The sequence below is a fragment of the Lissotriton helveticus genome, chromosome 10 (genome assembly GCF_964261635.1).
Source record: "Lissotriton helveticus chromosome 10, aLisHel1.1, whole genome shotgun sequence".
NCBI classification, from domain to species: Eukaryota; Metazoa; Chordata; class Amphibia; order Caudata; family Salamandridae; genus Lissotriton; species Lissotriton helveticus.
Window position 1 is genome coordinate 991,522,816 of NC_136071.1, and position 18,978 is coordinate 991,541,793.

General features: G+C 40.7%; 1 protein-coding gene across 3 annotated transcripts in view; it reads right to left on the reverse strand.

Moving 5' to 3' along the window:
- LOC144784709 (ATP-dependent translocase ABCB1-like) overlaps positions 1 to 18,978 on the reverse strand; it is a 916,046-nt gene that overhangs the window by 60,537 nt on the left and 836,531 nt on the right. For all 3 annotated transcript variants that reach the window (XM_078663661.1, XM_078663660.1, XM_078663662.1), the window contains one exon: positions 11,652 to 11,849. In XM_078663661.1, coding sequence (XP_078519787.1) covers positions 11,652 to 11,849 — 198 coding nt within the window. The remainder of the gene's footprint in view (positions 1 to 11,651; positions 11,850 to 18,978) is intronic.

The window sequence follows — 18,978 nt, forward strand, 5'->3', positions numbered from 1 at the left end:
AGTTTCATCTCAGAAGAGTACATCTTCTTATTTACTTCCCTACTTTGAGAAAGAAAACATTAATGAACAATAGAAGAAAAAGCACAAGTACATTTTGATTAGTGAACTTAAATTAATCACTTACTTTGCACTTATTCCCTTACTTGAGCAAATGTATTTGATTCTCAACGAAATCAGATATTTGGATATATATCTTTGTGGCTTTTTGGAATTCACAAACAATTCCCTCTGTATTCCTGAAAACCCGTGACTTTACCTGAGAGCTCACAGAGTGAAATATGTATGTATTAGGAAATGGAGCAAATGCACATCTCCTAATGTGTAAATGTTATGCATCAGTGCATATTCCAAAATGGTTTTTTTCTCCATATCAAAATCATTTTCCACACCCATGCATTTTCTGCTGCTTCCTGGGTATTTTAACCCTTATAAATAGATGTCATCCTGCTGCATACCAATAGTACATCACTGACTGTTGTCAGTGTAGGAAACTACCTTCTAAAGGTTTGTAAACACCCAATGCATCTGGTTTGATGGGCATTCTTTTACCATCTTTTGCATTTTCCCTAATGCTGAAAAGACCACAGTGTACTTAATATGATAGTAATATATGATGCTCTTTACTCACACATAAGCTTGATTGCAACATAGCAGTGTTGGTTTATGAGGGAGAATTAATGTTTTTTTCTCTTCAAATTACTAAGGTGCATGTACACTCAAAAGTTAAGATATTTACACAACTAGGTCAGACTTAGGCCCACAAATAGCTTTTTAGTGTGCCCTTGCCATCCTCCTTCTATTGAGGACAGCAATAGTGATGAAATTCCATCTGCAGGGTTTGTATTATTATACTAGGAATACCACATGGGTTAGATAATGCCTTTATTTGAATCATCATTTTGTCAGGTGATAACCTTAAGAGTATTCATGCATTAAGAACCTAAATAAATACTCTCTGAAAAACATATTTCCCTCAAACTTTCCATAATGCTGCCGATCAGAAATATATTTTGATTTTTACTCCAGCAAAATGGCTCCAAAGCATAAATCAGTGTTTTTTCTTTTGAAAAGGAAAAGTACTTTATGACACATACTATGCTTTGATTAAAAACATATGCATTAGGAACAGCAGAAACAGGTTATAATAAGAAGTGTGCGAAATTTGCAACATATTTTAACACAAAATGTAAACTCACATCAGTTTTCTGTGCGAGGATGAATATAAACAAATTATCTGTCAACAACAGCTGCTCACATTCTGTTATTCTGGTGTGAATTTTACAATTCGTTGGTGTGTAGTTACATACAGTGATGTAATTGTATAATTTTTGGGATTTCACATAAGTTCACAAAAATATAAATTATGCTGGCTATTTATAATTAGGGCTCCCGGTTTTATGGTATTTATTTATTTGCCATTTCCGTCTATATTTATCCATATTTATTTTGTGGGCATTTTTTCTGTATTTATCCACATTTATTTTTGTCACAAGCAAAAGACGACGCTACAGCTAGTATTTTTCCACATTTATTTAATTTGACAGCGCACATATGCGCTCTGTTGTTATTGGTCAACACTATACATTTATCTGAATAGGTGCTAAAGTAATTTTCTTAATCACAAAAAAATCACATTTAAAATAAGAAAAAATATAAACAGCAATTTACAGACAATCATCACCCTATAAAGAGAAATTGAGATGGCAAAGAATCGTAGAGACAAGTAACCTTACTCAATAGTAGTGAGACTAAATGTAGTTTTAGTGTTTGACAAACAAAATGAGAATGAACCTCCTGTCTCTGCTCTTTTATGAGTTTTCTCTGTTGGAAGAGATGGAGAAATGTCCAGCCTATGATTGTAAACAAATTGTATTCCAACAACTTTTAAAGGAAAGTTTCTTTAAAACTTTGAAATTTAAAGTAATTTGATGAAAAGCTATTGATATTAACAAATCCACCAATCGACCTCTGTTTAGCAGGTTCCTTCCAAGCTTTCAGGAAAAATACTACAAAATAAGAAGGGTCTTTTAGTTTTCATAATGTAGAAAAAGAATCCCCACACTTGAGACCAGGATTGCTACATTCATAAAACATATGCAAGATATGGAGAGTAGGCTGGCCTCCCCTCTCATGTGACAATAAATTACTTTACACGCACCCTTTCACCCTCTCCTTGTGATATTTGGTGTGACTTGGCAGTCTGTTATTTTCCCAACTTCAACTTCTCCGGATGTACTCACCCATGTGAAGCATATGCCAGCGTCACAGAGGTGCGTGATGCTCCCTCGGACATAAAACTATGGGCCCACCCATAATTTCCTCTTATTAAACCTCTTTCTCAGGACACAGCCAGACTAATCACTGTAATACAGCTAATGTAGGTATAGATGACATAGGTAGACTGATTTCAGCTCAGCACATTGCTCTTCAAGCTCAGCTCTGTACATGGTCCCTCAGAGCAAAGCCCACCTGTGCCCCCTTCAATTTATTGCAGCTTGTCCATGGGCCAAGATTGGCCCATTGCATTACAGGCTCTCTAGGTTCCAACTTTCATTCCCAATCTCCCCCGGTATCCCTCTCACCGCAACTCCGGTACAATCATTGAATGTACCCCACACCTGTCAGTGCAGCATTTATAAGGTCAGTTGCTATCTGAAGGAGTTTCTGCCCCAGTAGAGTGAATAAGCTGTGAGTATTGCCGACTCTACTGTATCAGAATGACTTTTTGGAGGGAGGAAGAGTGATGGCGTAGTATTGGCTTGATTTCCTACTAAGACCCTTCAGTGCATGAGCCTTCCCTTCCTGGGATATCATAACACTCAACCTTGGTGTCGCGATAGAACACTGCTGGGGGTAACAGTATGACTCAGTGGAGCTGAAGTCATGTTAGAATGTGAGAAAAAAAGAAAATGAGGTTGTTTTGTCTTGAAGTTAGGTATTGTTGAAAGCCTCTGGACATTTAGTAAAGACAGTACTGAGAAAGAGCAAGAATCATTGTAATAATGACGACGAGTGAGTAACCGAGTCATTACTCAGTCTGCGAGACACAAGAGAGCAAAAGTTTGAAGCCCAGATGAGGCACATGGGGGCTAGGTGCCGATAGAAGGCCAGGAAAGCTGACCTGAGAGATTTGAAAATAAGCAGGTATAGTAGCACGGGAAATTAAAAGGCAGTAAAATGTGAAACACATAAAGGCCAATGAAATGCAAGTATATTTTCATTCAAGTGTTGAGTTGTACGTTTTATAAAACAGCAGCACCTGACTTTGAAACTGATTGTATTCAGTGCTTTCAGTTTCAATGAAAATATAGAACTGCGGGTGTTCACTATTTACAGTACCTGTTTGCTGCTGAGAAGAGCAGCTACCCTCATGTCAAATGTATTGCAGCAGTGCTGAGAAGTACTGGTACTGTCCCTATCAAATTAAAGAAGTGCGGGTACTCGGTACCGGATAGTACCTACTCATTTAAAGCACTGTAGTATTTGATTAAATATTTATGATTTACTTGACACATCTTATGAATCTGGTACGCGTATAAATTGATTGATTTTGTGTACTGCAAAATAAGCCCGAGCACGCAGTGAAAAGGAATATCTCAGGTAAATATACCCACTCTCAATTTCTTGGTAATGAGGATGCCACCGCTGAATTCGGTGGCGGTGACAGACATTCTCTAGAACCGCATTAATAGACGCTACAATAATATTTTAAGGGTGCATGTGATGAATATGTGGGAGCCATATGTGGGAGGCGGTAAGAGGCCGTAAAAGCAGCGCGGCCTTTTGCATGGTTTGTCCCGGGAAGGTGCCCTTGTAAAACCCAGTCTGCGAGGAAAAGATGGGTGCTGGTGCAATCGGCAGACTGAAGAGGCAGGGGCTAAGGGGTGAAAGAACAAAGCCTCATTAATAAGTAAACAGTCTTTCAAAGACCTGTGAAGTACTCAGGTGCAGCTGTGGGAAGCTGTCTCAGCCAGGCTGACACCTCTTAACCCTCTAAGGAGGGGGAGACACCAGATGGTTGGGGGAGTGATTCTATTGATGTTCATGACAAAATATACTAGTATTTTCCCGTTTTTATATATAAATACAGATAAAGGAAAACGTGTTTTCCGTCTGTATTTATATGTAAAAATCTGTTTAACCGGAAAACCGGGAGCCCTATTTATAATCCAACATTCCAACACCATTGGAATCTATAGGGATACTGTTCCTTTCATTATAAATCTTACATTGTCAATCATCAACATTGTTAATAAACCATTATAGATTCAATACCATGTGTCACAGCGTCTTATTTATATGTGTATGCTGCTGCCATTGCAGTATTAGGATCAACCAACAGAGGTCATCATGATCCACAACCTAACTGTAAATGTATCAGCTCCAGATTTAAAAGCAAGCAAATTTCTCTTGGGCCACTCATGTAACCCCCGCAGAGATTATGGTGCGGCATCTTCTCAGGAGACTGCTGCACTCTCTGCAGCCCTCTACCATACTTTTTTAATAACGTTGGGTGATGCCCCTGCCCTTAGTGGATCACCACGAAAGCTCATATACAAATATTTTAGCCCTCATGAAGGCTAATGTGGCACTCCACAGTCTGAGGTGTGAATAAATATTCAGCACCCTTGCAATGAGTTTCTTTTGTATAATACTGTGGCCTCAGGCTGCATTTCTTTCATTACTAGGTACCCGTGCTTACTCAGACGCCAAGGTGTACATCACATTGGTGGCTGCAGGGGGAGATCTAAGGCCTCCACAGACACTTCGGTTTCCCTGCCCACCTTCAATGAGCAATTGCGGGTGCCAGCAACATTCTTTCCTGTCCCTGCTCTGGGTGGGAGTAAAATGTGTCACTTAGGCTGTTTCCCAGAGGTGGGAGTAACTTTTTCCTGTCCTGCCAGGGGACACAAGGCAATATGCTTGTATGCCCTACTCCCTGACAAAGGCACATGGCGGACACTGCATCTTGCACTTGTTGCTGTTCAAGGGATGTCCTCTAGGACATCATGCCTTATGGGCCAGGTGTAGTTGAGAAAGAGGGCCCACCACAGCTCCCTACCCCCAAACTTGTCAATGAAGCTGATTGCCCCAGCACCTGGGGGATTTGCTCTCTCAGGGGGAGTTTTAGGATTTTTGTAATGTTGCTTTACTCAACTCATTTCCCACTCGGTATCGCTGGAGTACTACACTTGAGAGGCCTATTTCTTCAGACCCATATGGCCAATTCCGTTAATATTGATTTTGTTTTGCTCTTGGGGACCATTTCAGGGCCAGAAGAATATTTTCTTCAGTCCCCTGTCCTCCAAATGCAGTTTTGTTTTCTGGAATTTTGTTTCTCCCTTCAACAGACCTGTCCTCTGCCTGGGCTCCTGATGTTCTCTCTAGCTTGGTGAGGATCTTCGGCAGCAATCCACATTCTTCAACCTTCCTGCTGCATTCCTTAGGCTCCATGGCCTTGCATGATTTGCAGGACCCCTGTGTGACAGCAACAGAGTCAGGGGCCAGTCCAAAGAAGTCCCAGCGAAACCCTTTAGGGTCACCTAGCTGGGTTATTTCTTCTACTGTTCCTCAGAGGGCTTTTAGAAGCCATTGCCACTGGCCCTGGAGACCCCCATCATACTCTTGGATGCCGGGTGACTCAAAGTCCTTTAATCCATCTTCTCAGTGGGGTAAGATGGCTTCTCCTTCCATATGGGCATTCTTTTGCTGTACTCCCACCCATGTCCAGTGTCCTCTGAAGTGTCTCTCCCTTGAGAAGAGATTTTTAAGTGGAGGTGGAATGTTTTGGAAGGTAGGCACCTCTATCTAATCCCAGGATGTTGTACCCAACGATGCCCCAACCCTCCTGCACAGCATTCTAATGAATTTAACAATGGTGGTTTCAAGTGATCTATGAAAAGGCTTTCCCTGTGAGCCACATCCCTGCCCCAAGTGACACAGCTGCCTGTGTTTGGCTCAGGAGGTCTGGCGTTGATCCTTTGTTTGTCCAACCCAGGTGCAATGTGAACAGTTAACACAAGCAGATTTCCAGGAACTAGACACTGCACTTTTAATGGCTTTATTATGTGAAGAGACCTTTAATCCTCCTGCTGTCCAGCAGGGTACTTAACTTGGCCTAGTAAGGGTCACAAAGTCTTGAAATCTAATCTTGGCTGAGCCCTGGAAATAATGCAACTCTCAAAGGGGCATAAGTAGTACAGTTATCACAAAAGTGACAGTGGATATTCACTCAGTATACCTGCTTACAAGACGTTAGAATGGCAAACCTGTGAAGTGTGCATATTTTACCCTAAGGTAAAATACAGTGACCCCAAAATCCTTTCAGTAAGCACTGCAGACTTACACTATAAATGCCTACTCACACTATCCAGCATATACAAGGTCAGCACCAATCCCTGAAGGGCCCCTCCATTAACAGTCTGCTTGCAGACACATATCTGGCTGAGCTAGATGATAGTCTCACAAGCTCATCCTGTACATTAGCACACACACTGGTGCTCATATGTTTGTGTGTAAGCAGCCAGGAGTTTCTTACCCTAGCTAAGCAGCATCAGCCTCATCCTAAAACACAGATGCTAGTGGTTAGCATTCTCATTTTCATAAAACCTACCAAGAGTGGGACTCAGTTCGTGAGATTCACTCATAGTTTCAATCTGAAAAAAGGTAGTCAGAAAGCAAAAAAAACACATGGGTCATTAAATGGGCTGAATCCATTTCCTACATTCTCCTTCTATTAAAGGCAGTAATCCCACTAACAATTACTTAATACAACATGGTTACAGTTTGTCTTTTATGATGGGACTAACAAATAGGTGAATATGAGAGTTTCAGTATATTTCCTTACATTTTTGTATGAGAAAAAAAACAAGTGTTCAGCACAGTTACTCTTAGTTTCCTTAACATCCCATCACATTTCCCTTCCATGATGGTTGTTCATAGTTCATAACAGACAGCACAGTAACATCTGTGTTTTAAGAAATTATTTGCTGATTTGTAATTGTAAAAAAGGATTTCCAGATATTCAACAACTCTCAGGACTGCAAGATACACCTACTCCCAGAATCTTCTTAGCAAATCAAGCCCTCAGAAATGGGGTTAGAGTCTTCTTAAGGTATCTTCCATAAACACAAACAAAATTGTATTCATGACATTGCAATCTTCTGTCACTGAGGCTTGGCTCAACCCCATTTCTGCCTCACCACTGCAATACCTAAAGGATACAAGATCACCCTCCGTTATCGCATCAACAAACCTAACAGCGAGATCATTATAATACACTAGAAATCCATCTAATGCACCACCACAAATGTCAACATCACCCCAGCACTGGAACACCTCAACTTCTGACTCTAAACAGATTGCAAAAAGTCCATAAGAAGCACCCATGCCTACAGTCGTCCAGGCTCACAGCCAGCTGTCTGCAAATTCATCTGTGACTTCATCGCACCCCTCACTATAGACGCTAACAAATACATTTTCCTTGGCAACCTCAACTTCAATCTCGATGACCAGAATGACATCAACACTACCAACCTCTTTAACAGCATGAGCAACATCAGGCTCACCCGGCTCAACCATGACCCAACACACACAGCAAGCATTATGCTAGACCCTGTCTTCACCTCCAGCAACCAAATCAGTCTCACGAAAAACCTCACCTGAACCAACCACTCCATGGTCCACTTCAAGATTACTATCTCACGCACCTCTGCCTCAAGTCTGCCCAAAGCCCCCTACCACAGCTGGAGTAAAATCTCAAAGAACACATGCATCAATGCCTTCAACACCACTAATCCCGTCTTCTCCAATAACCTAGACAAGAACATCAGAAACTTTAGGATCACCAAATGCGCTGACAGGGTCGCTCCCATCGGCAACAACACCAACAGAAGATCCACCAAACACCCCAGAACCACTAAATGACACTGTAAACAACTGAAACGAACGTGGTGTATGAGTAGGGACACAGCCAACACGACCTCGTTCAAGACAGTTGAGATAATAGAAGAAAAGGGCCTTAGCCCCATGCATCAATTCAAGATCCAAGAACAGCAAAGAACTCTTCATCATCATCAAATAATTCTCCAACCCCTCAGCTATAACACACAATATTACTCCCTCACAAGAACTCTGTGACAACCTTGCAAACATCTCCTATGACAAGAATGCCAACAACTACTAAATTACAAACACCAGTCCAAGTTCAGAACTTCTTCAAGGAAACACCTCATACATCCGACTAACTGAATGGAGATACTCAGGGGACCTAACTGCCCTCACCAATATCTTCAACGAAGACAACGCCAGAACCAGCCACAAATTCACCACCTTGTTCAACGCTTCAATTGACATGGGCACATTCCCTGAGGACTGGAAACATGCAGAAGGCAATGCCCTACTAAAGAAACCGTTGGCGGACCCCTTGCAGACTCATCAACTATCAACCATCCTCCCTGCACCCATTCCTGGCCAAAGTATGAGAAAAAGCAAAGAACCAGCAACTCTCCTCACATCTGGAAAGGAATCTCCTTCTCAACTTCTCTCAATTCATTTCTGCAGTAAGCAAAGCACTGAGGCAGCCCTCATAGTGGCTACCAAAGACATTTTAGTACTACTTGACCAAGTAGAGAATGCAACTCTGATCCTCCTAGACCTCTCAGCAGCCTTTGATGTGGTCTCCCACCACACACTCATCACAAGACTGCACAACATAGGCATCCAAGGATCAACTGTCAGAAGGATCGCCTCCTTCCTCAATGAAAGAAATCAAAAAGTCTGCCCTACCCCCCTTCATCTTCAAACCCAAGGAAATTATCTGTGGAGTACCCCAAGAACCTTCGCTCAGTCCCATCCTTTCCAGTACTTAAATGACCCCTCTGGCTAGCATTGTTAAAATCACTAACTTAACATCATATCCTATGCCGACAACATACAACTCATCCTCTCCCTCTCCAAAGACTAACTTCCACCACTGCATGACAGGCATTGCCAGCTAGATGAAGGATAACTGCCTGAAGCTCTACACACACAAGCCAGAGGTTCCGATTTTCATAAACAAATGTTTGTCATGAGATGCATCTTGATGGCCCTCAGAACACGGACCTACTCTTACTCTCACTATCCATGCTAGGATGACAAGCAAACCATGATGTCCCAGGTTAACTCCACCTCTTCCCCCTGCTTCTTCATCCTCTGCATGCTTTGCAAGAGATTCAAATAGCTACCCCAAAACTCAAGACATACCATCAGCCAGGCCCTCATCTCCAGCTGCCTGGATTATGGTAATGTGCTCTGCATAGGATTAGCAGTACACCTACCCTGATGACTAAAGACCATAAAGAATGCTGCAACCATACTCATCCTGGATTTCCCTAGATGAATCTACATCACCCCCTACCTCAGGGTACACCAGTGGCTGCCTGCACAGAAAAGACAGCAGTTCAAGCTCCTGGCCAGCTTATACAACTGCAACATGCCTACTTGAACCACCACCTGAACTTCCATCATCCCACCCGACACCTCAGTTCTGCTTCCCTTTCTCTAACTCTCCTCCTGCATCCAACATAGCAGATTCAGGGGTTACTTCTTCTCCTACCTAGCAGGAAATACCTGGAACAGGCTACTGGTTCATCTACAGACCTTCCCATCTCTACCCAGAGTTATGAAAGTCCCTGTAGACCGGGCTATTTGGCTAATCAACTGGACCCTGCCAGTACCTGGATATCCTCATGGGTGACAAGAAGTTCCCCACAAATCTACTTATTGTTTATTTGATTGAATCTTGCATAGTTTTTCAGAATTTGCATTGGAATTATTATGTGAAATACATCAGATTACATCATTGTACCAAATTAAATGATGGAGGCTTCATTCTGGTAAGTATCCCATTGTTAGAGCACATAGAAAACACAAATTAATAAAATGCAAGAAGCTTTTGTTCGCATCACATGCAGGAGTCATTTAGACTTAAAATAGGCACAAAATGCCAAAACAGCATTTTGTAGAATTATCCGGAAAAGTTGTGCATATTGCATAATATTGACAAAGCAAATGACCCAAGTTCCAGGCTTACTCTTTCACTGACCATCAACCTTTATGACAAAAAAAGAAAGCTTGCATGGAGCAGAGGCATTGTGTAACTTTCTAGAATAGTGAAGTGAATATGTCATAATGTGAAATATGAGTTCAGAATGGAAATATGCAGGAAAAAGTGCAACAGATGTATATATCATAATAATAAAGTTTGAATTAGCAACATTCCTTATGAGCGAGATATTAGTCGGACGTCAATGATGGCATAATGATGTCTATGAGATTGACCAGGATTAGCCTGACAGTCACATTCTGGGGAAACTGTGTTTTTAGTGGTAAGCTATTAACACTCAAACAATGGTGGGGCAATTGTCCAATTTAGAAGAGGAAATTGTGCTTACTTATGAAGTATAATCTAATTCACAGAGGAGTGGAGAAAGGCAAATAAATAAATCAAGCTCCCAATTTATAAAAAAAACAACACACTCGGGATTGAGAAAAAACACTAATACACTAACACCGTCTCATAATCTCCCATTGCTTTTGAAGAAATGCTCTTACCCACTTGTTGTGGCATTCCACATCATAGAGCATGGTTCACACCTATTATATATTTGTATGTACAAAGGTGAAGCTCAGTGATTCGTTATGAGTTGTACAATATACTTTGGGATCTGGATTAAGAAAGTTAAACCCTTTTTAAATAGGATACACACTAATCTTCAAAGTAGTTTGGGACCCTGGAAAGTGTTAAAAAAACTAACAAGGTGGATGGTCTCAGGGTACATATCACCCTGTCATATTTTTACATGTTTTGTTTGGCTATTAATTCATGCAAGGTATATTTAACATGGGCTTGACCTAGGTCTGTTTGATGGGCTCTAAAAGAGTCCTGTTCCTATGCTAAATGTGTAGAGAATTTTATAGGAAAGGACACAAGGGTTACACAGTTATCTATAATATTTTCATAGTGGCACCGATCATAATGGGTACACTGATGATGTTGTTACCAAAATCCTAGAAATAATTCAGAAGTCATTACATTTAAGAACCATATGTTAAAATTTGGGAAATTATTTTATTTTTTCACTTTTGAGAGTAGAATGTTGTGCATTGTTATTTATTGAACAAAAATTCTGGACAAGCACTCTAATTTGGGAGAGTATAAGGAGCATAGTATGCCCAAGAGTTGAGGTTGGACTTCATGGTAGGGGCCATTGGGTGGTCTGCCAAATTGCTGGACTGTTTTGAAATCAACTATTTTCTCTTACACCTAAGGGAGCATTTTACCAGAATATATTTCAAGAAATTCTCTATCCCACAAGGATGGCAGAGAGTTAGGAAAGACCCAAAATAAATATAAACGCCTGACGGTAATTTATTTGCTCCAATTGATCAATTACAACTGGAAATAAGAACAAAGTCATCAGAGTAGATAGATCTTTTTGAAATGCCCTAAAACTATTGGTGGTTATTGGCTCTTTAGATTTACATTGCTTAGCCAATTAATTCATAGATACATGCGACTGAGTAAGATTTCACTATATTCTGAATTTTTTTAGAGCGAAATGAAAAACTTATGTTTACAATTCAGAAGAAGTAATTTCATGACTTACCACATGTCCATCTATGGGATCATAAAACCTTTCAAGGAGCTGAATTGTGGTACTTTTTCCACAGCCACTGCATCCAACCAGGGCAAGAGTTTGGCCTTTCTTAACACGTATGTTAAGTCCCTGCAAAACCTGGACCTTTGGTCTTGTTGGATACACAAATCTGGTGTCTCTAAATTCAATATCCCCAGAAAAATTATCCTAAAAGGAGCAGAAAACACAAGATAAATGATTGCATAGAAAGGGAATAGCACAATTTTAATGGATGTTCTTCTTCCTGTTGTAAATACAATTAAAATAACATTTTGTTTCACTTATTCACTTTTACCATTTCCAGACTGATTAACTGTGCAGTGGTGGCTGGAATGATATGGGGGATAGCAGGACAGGGGATGGGGCAGTGTCTCCTCCACGTGTATTCCAGGAAGAACCCAGGCTCCCCTGTGCCAAACACAATAGTGTAATGCAGCGCTGTAATTGGTAAGCACCCAGCTTCACTGAGCCAATCACAAAGCTGCAATGCAGCGTTGTGATTGATATGATTGCCGTAGTTCCGCACTCAGATGGGAACTGGGAGCCTGGGCATGTTCTTCACACAGGCTGTATAGCAGCCAGTGTGGAGAACATGCAAAGTTAGCATGACAGTTTGGTCAAGCCAAGACAGCCAGCCAAAGCATCATGTGCATTTTAGAGTGCAGTAACCACTCCTCCTTCTTGATGTCAAGGGAGCCAAGCCCACCCAAGCCTGATGAAACTAAAAATAAAATTATAATAACTAGAGTTATTATAATTTTCTTTTATTTTTACACTGCCCTGTGGGCAGTGAGGCTACGCTCCCATGGCTTAGCCGAGGAGCCGCCCCTGTACCTGTGTCATAGTCAGGTGCTACAAGTTCCTTCTGGAAATGCTTGCTTCGAAAGCCCTCAGTATCTCTCTTGTTCAAATCTCAGATGAGGAGGGGGTTTGACCGTCGATACAACACCCTACTCCAACCTGGCTCCTCCTGTTGATCTATTTGGTACAGTTCTGTGAAGATGCACCAGAGTATTTGTATAGCACTGTATGACTAAGTAAGGTTGCAATTATGTTTGCATTTCATTTTGACAATATATTTACTTGTCATAATTCTGGAAAAAGTATTCGATTCCTTCTACTATTACAATTGTAATATATACAATTTGTAACAGTTTTTCAGTGAGATGACATCCTAGTCACAAATGCAACAGTTGGAGTCATTTAGTCCACGGCTATCGACCCACCGGGGGCCATGGACTGTCTCCTCTATTTAGAGGTGCCTACTTGCCTGATAGAGATGTCTTGGCTACTGTATGATGTGCAGCAATGGCTGCTCCCCTTTATATCAGTGAAGTTTTTCCAATCAAGCACTTTTGTTTAAAATGTTAACTCAACAAACATTTTACCGTACAGAAAACAAAATCCTAAAGCAGGAATATGTTTTCTCTGTACAAAACAAGAATTTGCCAGTGTGCAGGGCTTTTTCATCATAGGTGTGAGGAGTGAGAACACCCTGGGCCATTCCTTCAACTGCCACTCTGGTCAAAAAACCTTTTTAGTTGCCTGAGAGGAAAAGGGATTAGCAACAATGTAAATCTTAAGGTACAGTGTGACCACTAAGACCACGCACGAAACATCTGAGTCAGTAACTTGAAGATAAAAAATGTATTGCAAACTCAAAGCCAGACTAATGTAAATCAATCTCAAGAACATACTAAAAAAATACAAGTTTCACAAAGGAATACCACGGTGGAGTATAATATTGGTCCTCAACAGCAAGGAGCAAATAAAAACATCTGTAGTTTCTATACATAAAAAGGAATAGAATTTGATGACTAGACAAATGGTTTAAATCCTTCTCCCCATATATGGAGAAGATTAAAAACGTCTGCTGCCCACTCTACTAAACTAAGGATAGGGGAAATCCTATTGAATCAAGGAAACAAGAAAGGTGTCAGCATCAGTACCTCTGTAGAAGTTCTACAGGTAAGATGTCATGTATATGTTCTGTAGGTAATGACTCATGTATATCTTGAAACCACACAATCAGAGATGACAAGAGAGGTCTTTACCTCTCTAGGTCTAAAGGGAATCTGACTAACCCCAAGGTGAGTTCACTAATAAACAATACATAAAGAACAGTTGAGAAATATGACCTTGTACTCATTATAGTACTTTTCCAGTTCCCACGAAAGAATGTTGGGCCAAATGAATGACAGTTTTTAGCAGTCGCGAACAGCTAATTTGGACTTTTGCGACTGCTGAATAGGTCTGTGGCATGTACTAATCCTATTTTATGAGTCAGTAACCTATTACCAACTCATAAAATAGGGTTTGTGACATGCTATTAGGAAGGGGCATGCCAAGGGCGTCCCTTCCAAATAACGACTCGCAGTGCCATGTATGAATGTTTTGCGAACGAAATGTGGTTGCAAAACATTTGCAAATTACTGGTAGTGGAAATTTGGTGATAGACCAGTCGTAAATCTTTTTGAATGTGGAAGCAAATATTTTTTAAAAGCAGTCTCATGGACCCCTGCCTGCGCTTAAAAAATGAAAATGTACATTTTATTTTTTGATTTGCATCCCATTTTCCTTTAAGGAAAATGGACTGCATTTTTTTTTTAAACTGCCTTATTAAAAAAGCAGTCAAAGAAATGGTGGTCTGCTGACTCCAGCAGGCCACCATCTCCGTAAGTGCTGGCTATTCCCAATGGGTTGCAAATTACGACCTGCCTCATGAATATTAATGAGGCAGGGCAATTGCGACCCATTAGGGTATTGCAAACTGTATCTCAGACACTGTTGTAAAATCCACTTTGTGAGTCACAAATTACGGGTCTCAATTTGCGACTTGCAAAATGGAATGGTGAACAGGGGGGGTTCGCCAGAGTTGTGTGCTGGCTCCAACATTGTTCTCTCTCTTTGTCAATTGGGTGGTAGACCCTTTGAGAGAGGACCCAACAGATGCCCCAACCCTGGCTGAGGAGAAATCACCTACCCTCCTTTTTGCCGACGACACTCTTCTGATGTCAAAAAGTCCAAGTGGCCTAAAAAAACTGCTAGACAGGTTTAGTCAGTTCTGCGACTCACGGGGTCTAGTGATTAATACTAGTAAAACAAAACTGATGACCCTATCCCCATCTAAACGCTTTAGGCATGGGATTACACGTAATGGCATACCACTTGACATAGTAGAGTCCTTTGACTATCTGGGTATTCGGGTCAACAGCTCGATGAAGTGGAACACCCATCTGGCCAAAATGCTCCTCAAGCATAAGCGGGTGTCCGGGCCAATTCTAAGAGAACAGCGGCTTTCCACCAGTAGACCAGAAGCCCCAGCCCTCGTGGTCTATGATGGGAAAGCATTACCCTCAGCACTCTACAGGTCGGAATTATGGGGGTTGAGAACATCAGTGACCTCCAGAAATCAGAAAATAAGTTCTATAGAGGTTTGGTTTCTTTTCACTCTTCAACCCCACTGATACCACTTCGTAAAGATCTGGGAAAGCGTTCCATTAAAGACATTGTAAGATTACGTCCGTAACTTTTTTGGGTGCCCTTAAGAAGCACCCCTGAACTGGCCACTTATGCCGCTGCGCTGAATGAGATCATTAATTTAGATACTGGCAATAAGATCAAGTGGATCTGTAAACTAAAGCAGTTGGTAACAGAAATTGGTTATGGGGTTGCATGGTTCAACCAGACTCCACCAGCAAAGCAAACTATTTAGAAAGGATATTGGGACTGGGTGAAAAACGAGAAGGCCCATAAACCTAACCGGGGGATCCTTACGGTTCAGTTTTTAGAGCAAAAGCTTGATGACAAACTAAAACAATATCTCGATTTTATACAGTCTCCACGAGATAGACTGCTCTATTTGAAGTTCAGGTTAGGAATACTCCCGCTCAACGATTTGGTAGCAGGCTGGAATAAGCGCACCGCGACATATGCTAATTGTCCTGGATGCCGGGCCCCCAATGAATCTATTCCCCATTTCCTCTTTGCTTGCCCAGCCTATGGGGCCGCAAGGAGGAAATGGCTAAGACCAATCTGTAAAAATTTGGGTTTTGAGGAGTATAGAGTGGCGCTGCGCACTTTTAGAATCGATGTCTCTTCCCTCACCTTGGTTTGCGGGTTGGCCAAATACTTGGGTTGCGCCTGGTCGTCACGTACAAAGCTGCTCAGGCATGCTAAGAGTCAGGTTGTCTAGAGTCTAACGCTGTTTCCACATTGCTATTTCTAGGAGATGTGTTTTATATGGTTTTTATTGTAAATATTTTTTAACGTACATTTTATATATTTATCTGTTGTATGTAATGATGGATATTCTACAAATGAATTATGTTTGTTCTACTTTATGATATTTTATATTGAATAAAGTATACTACAACAACAACAAAAATGGAATGGTCGGACATCTAGCACTTTGAAAGCTACTCCCATATTTCAGTCTCCATTTCCAAAATACAGCACATTCATACTTTTTCCCGGTGCTGGTGCACAATTTGCGGCCTAGTGCCAATGCAGGCACTCTTGCACCAAGGGTACTTGCATTATAAGCAGGATTGCTTTTGCTCAGGAAGGGATACATTCCTGCGCAAAAACAATCCAGCACACATAGAAAGAGGAAATAAAAAGGAGGAGAAATTATGATAGTTCTCCTCATTACACCTCCTCTAGGAAGGTGTAGCATTGTGGCACATTCCCAAGTCTACAAGTAATGGTAATTCTGTGAATGCCCAAAAATCCTTGGATGTTGTGTGGGAACACCCACGCACCACCCATGGAACGCCCCCCTGGGGCAGAGTATTGCAACTCCGTGATTTTAGCGTTCAGCGATGTTGTCTCTGGATTTATGAAGACACTCATGGTCAAGCAAGGGGAGGTTGCATGGCTTGATAAATCACATTGTAGGAGTTGTGGCATTTTTGCACCACGTTGCATGGTGGACCATCAAAGCAACACCTTTTCAAATATGTTCCTGACATTATAAACCTGGCACTTCACTGCCTCTGAGTTGAGCAGAGAAATCACAAGTTTGACAGGGCAGGAGCACTGCAGATTTACAAAGGTGCTACTCCTCCAGCTCCATCCAAACCTAATTGTGGCCCAGTAGCCTTTAGGGACTATTGCCAACATTGTCCCAGCATTGTCTGGTGAGGAGGGTTTTAAGTGTGCTTTGATCATTAAAGGACAACTCCCTTATCTCAGCTCACTACGACTAGTCAACATTTTTGGCTGCTGCACTCTTGCTTGTGAATGATAGCGTTTGAGATTTAATATGCATTACAGTACATTGCATTGACACTTTTTAAGGAAACATTCCTGTATTTGTACAGAACAATCTTTGCATTAGAGCAGTTTTAACCCAGTGGCATCACCACAGTCAGCACACCATGGGTTTCGTTTCTCATATGCTAAAGGGTGTAAAATTATATTACAGCACCATTGAACATGAGGCCTTACCATGAGCGTGGGCAGTAGAGAGATTCAGAACACTTTTTGGGGGCAAGAAATGTTGAATTTTCACTGACCATAAACTTTAGGTTACATGCTGAGTGGCAATGAAACAAGTTAACACCTTTAGGAGTTTTAATTTGATGTTAAACACATTCCTGGAAAGTAAAATGTACGGGCTGATTGCCTATCTTGCCTGCCTGTACAGAGAAAAGTATTGATTTATGACATGATTATGATAAGTGTGCTGTGGCTTTGGTGAATTCTCTAGAAGCATGTTAAAGAGTTAGTTGTGAAAAGGAATGGGGTTTGGAAAGTCAGAAAGATGCAGAGTTACCGTTAGTTAAGAAGTTCTTGGTTGAGGTTGGCCACCAGAGGAGGATACATTCAATGACACGATTAGCAATCAAAAATATTCTTCCATGACCATCCCAATCTGCCAAAAATGTTTATGGATCAGGTACAGAGTAGGTTTGCGGTGTTATGCCTTGTGCTATTGCATTAAGAACTAGTTGAAAAATGTTGTCATGAATGGAACCTACTGGGTAATTTTTCCTTGTACAACATTTGAGCTGCTTTATTTGGGAAAGAACTTCGGATTATGGAATTCTTCCATCTGTGGCATGTTAAATTGGATGCAGAAACACATTGCAAATGAGCATACATAATATTAGTTGCATTATTGAAATAAGCAACCAGCTTTTTATGTCTGTTCTGTAGGTAACATTAAAAGGAGTGTACTACTGAATATCAACGCCAACAAAATAGAGATGCTAAAATATAGAGGACTAATATTGAGGAACAAAATATTTAACAGTAAATGCATAAACGGACGTATAGATTTACTATTCCTAATGCCAAATCTATCTACCTTGTATATGTGGAGACGATAGGTATAGAATATTTAGACTTACTTGTCAATATTTCTTTGATAGTTTGGACTTCTGTATCCCTGATATTGTGGATCCGATATTCAGGGTGCACACCCAACAAAAATTGCCACACGTCAGAGGTGTGTTGAGGGTTATGTAGTCCTTGCCACCAAAGTCAAAGCCATTGAACTAAAGAGTTCAATGGTTTCGCTTTTTTGTTAGAGAAGGCACATTTCTCGTATTTAGAATCAGGGTCAGTGAAAAACTGGTAGAAAAACGATTAGTAGCTTTATTGATCATTTCAATGTTTTTATCCAGGGTTTGCCAGAATTTTATAGATGAAGATTCAGCAACAAAGTAATATTTGTAAGATAAAGATTGTTTTAAGGCCAAATGTGCTCTATATCCCTTTTTATCATCAAAATCTTCAGAAAAACAAGGGGTTGAATTCACTGAGAAAGTCTGGCCTTATGTCACTTCTAAATTTTAATGTGAAGGTTAGTGTGAAGTAACAGAATTGATTTTATGGAGGTAGGTCAAAAGTGATTGCTAGACTAGTAGAAACGTGTGCTTGAAGATTTGTGAGACCAATGTTTAGTATCACAGACCCAACTCGGATGCCTAGTCTTTTTGGGTTGTCCACTGAAGAGAACACAAAGAATTTGAAGAATATCAGACCAATTAACCAATAAAATATCTGGCAATCGAATGTCTTTTTTGGAAATTATAAGATGGAGTATGAAACTTTTGTCAGAAAAACATTTTATGCAATGTTATGAGAAATATTTCTTGCAGAGAAAGTCTGAGAACTGGTAGTAAACAAATCTATAAAAACTAATAGATTAGGCTGAATCTAAAAGTTATAAATTAGGCTAAATCTAGTGGCATTGGGGTTCATAAATAAATGCAAGAGGCATTGCAAGTTTTAGTAAGATACTTTTTAAGCCCACTGGCAGAAGATAATGTTTGTATGAATAAGTCTA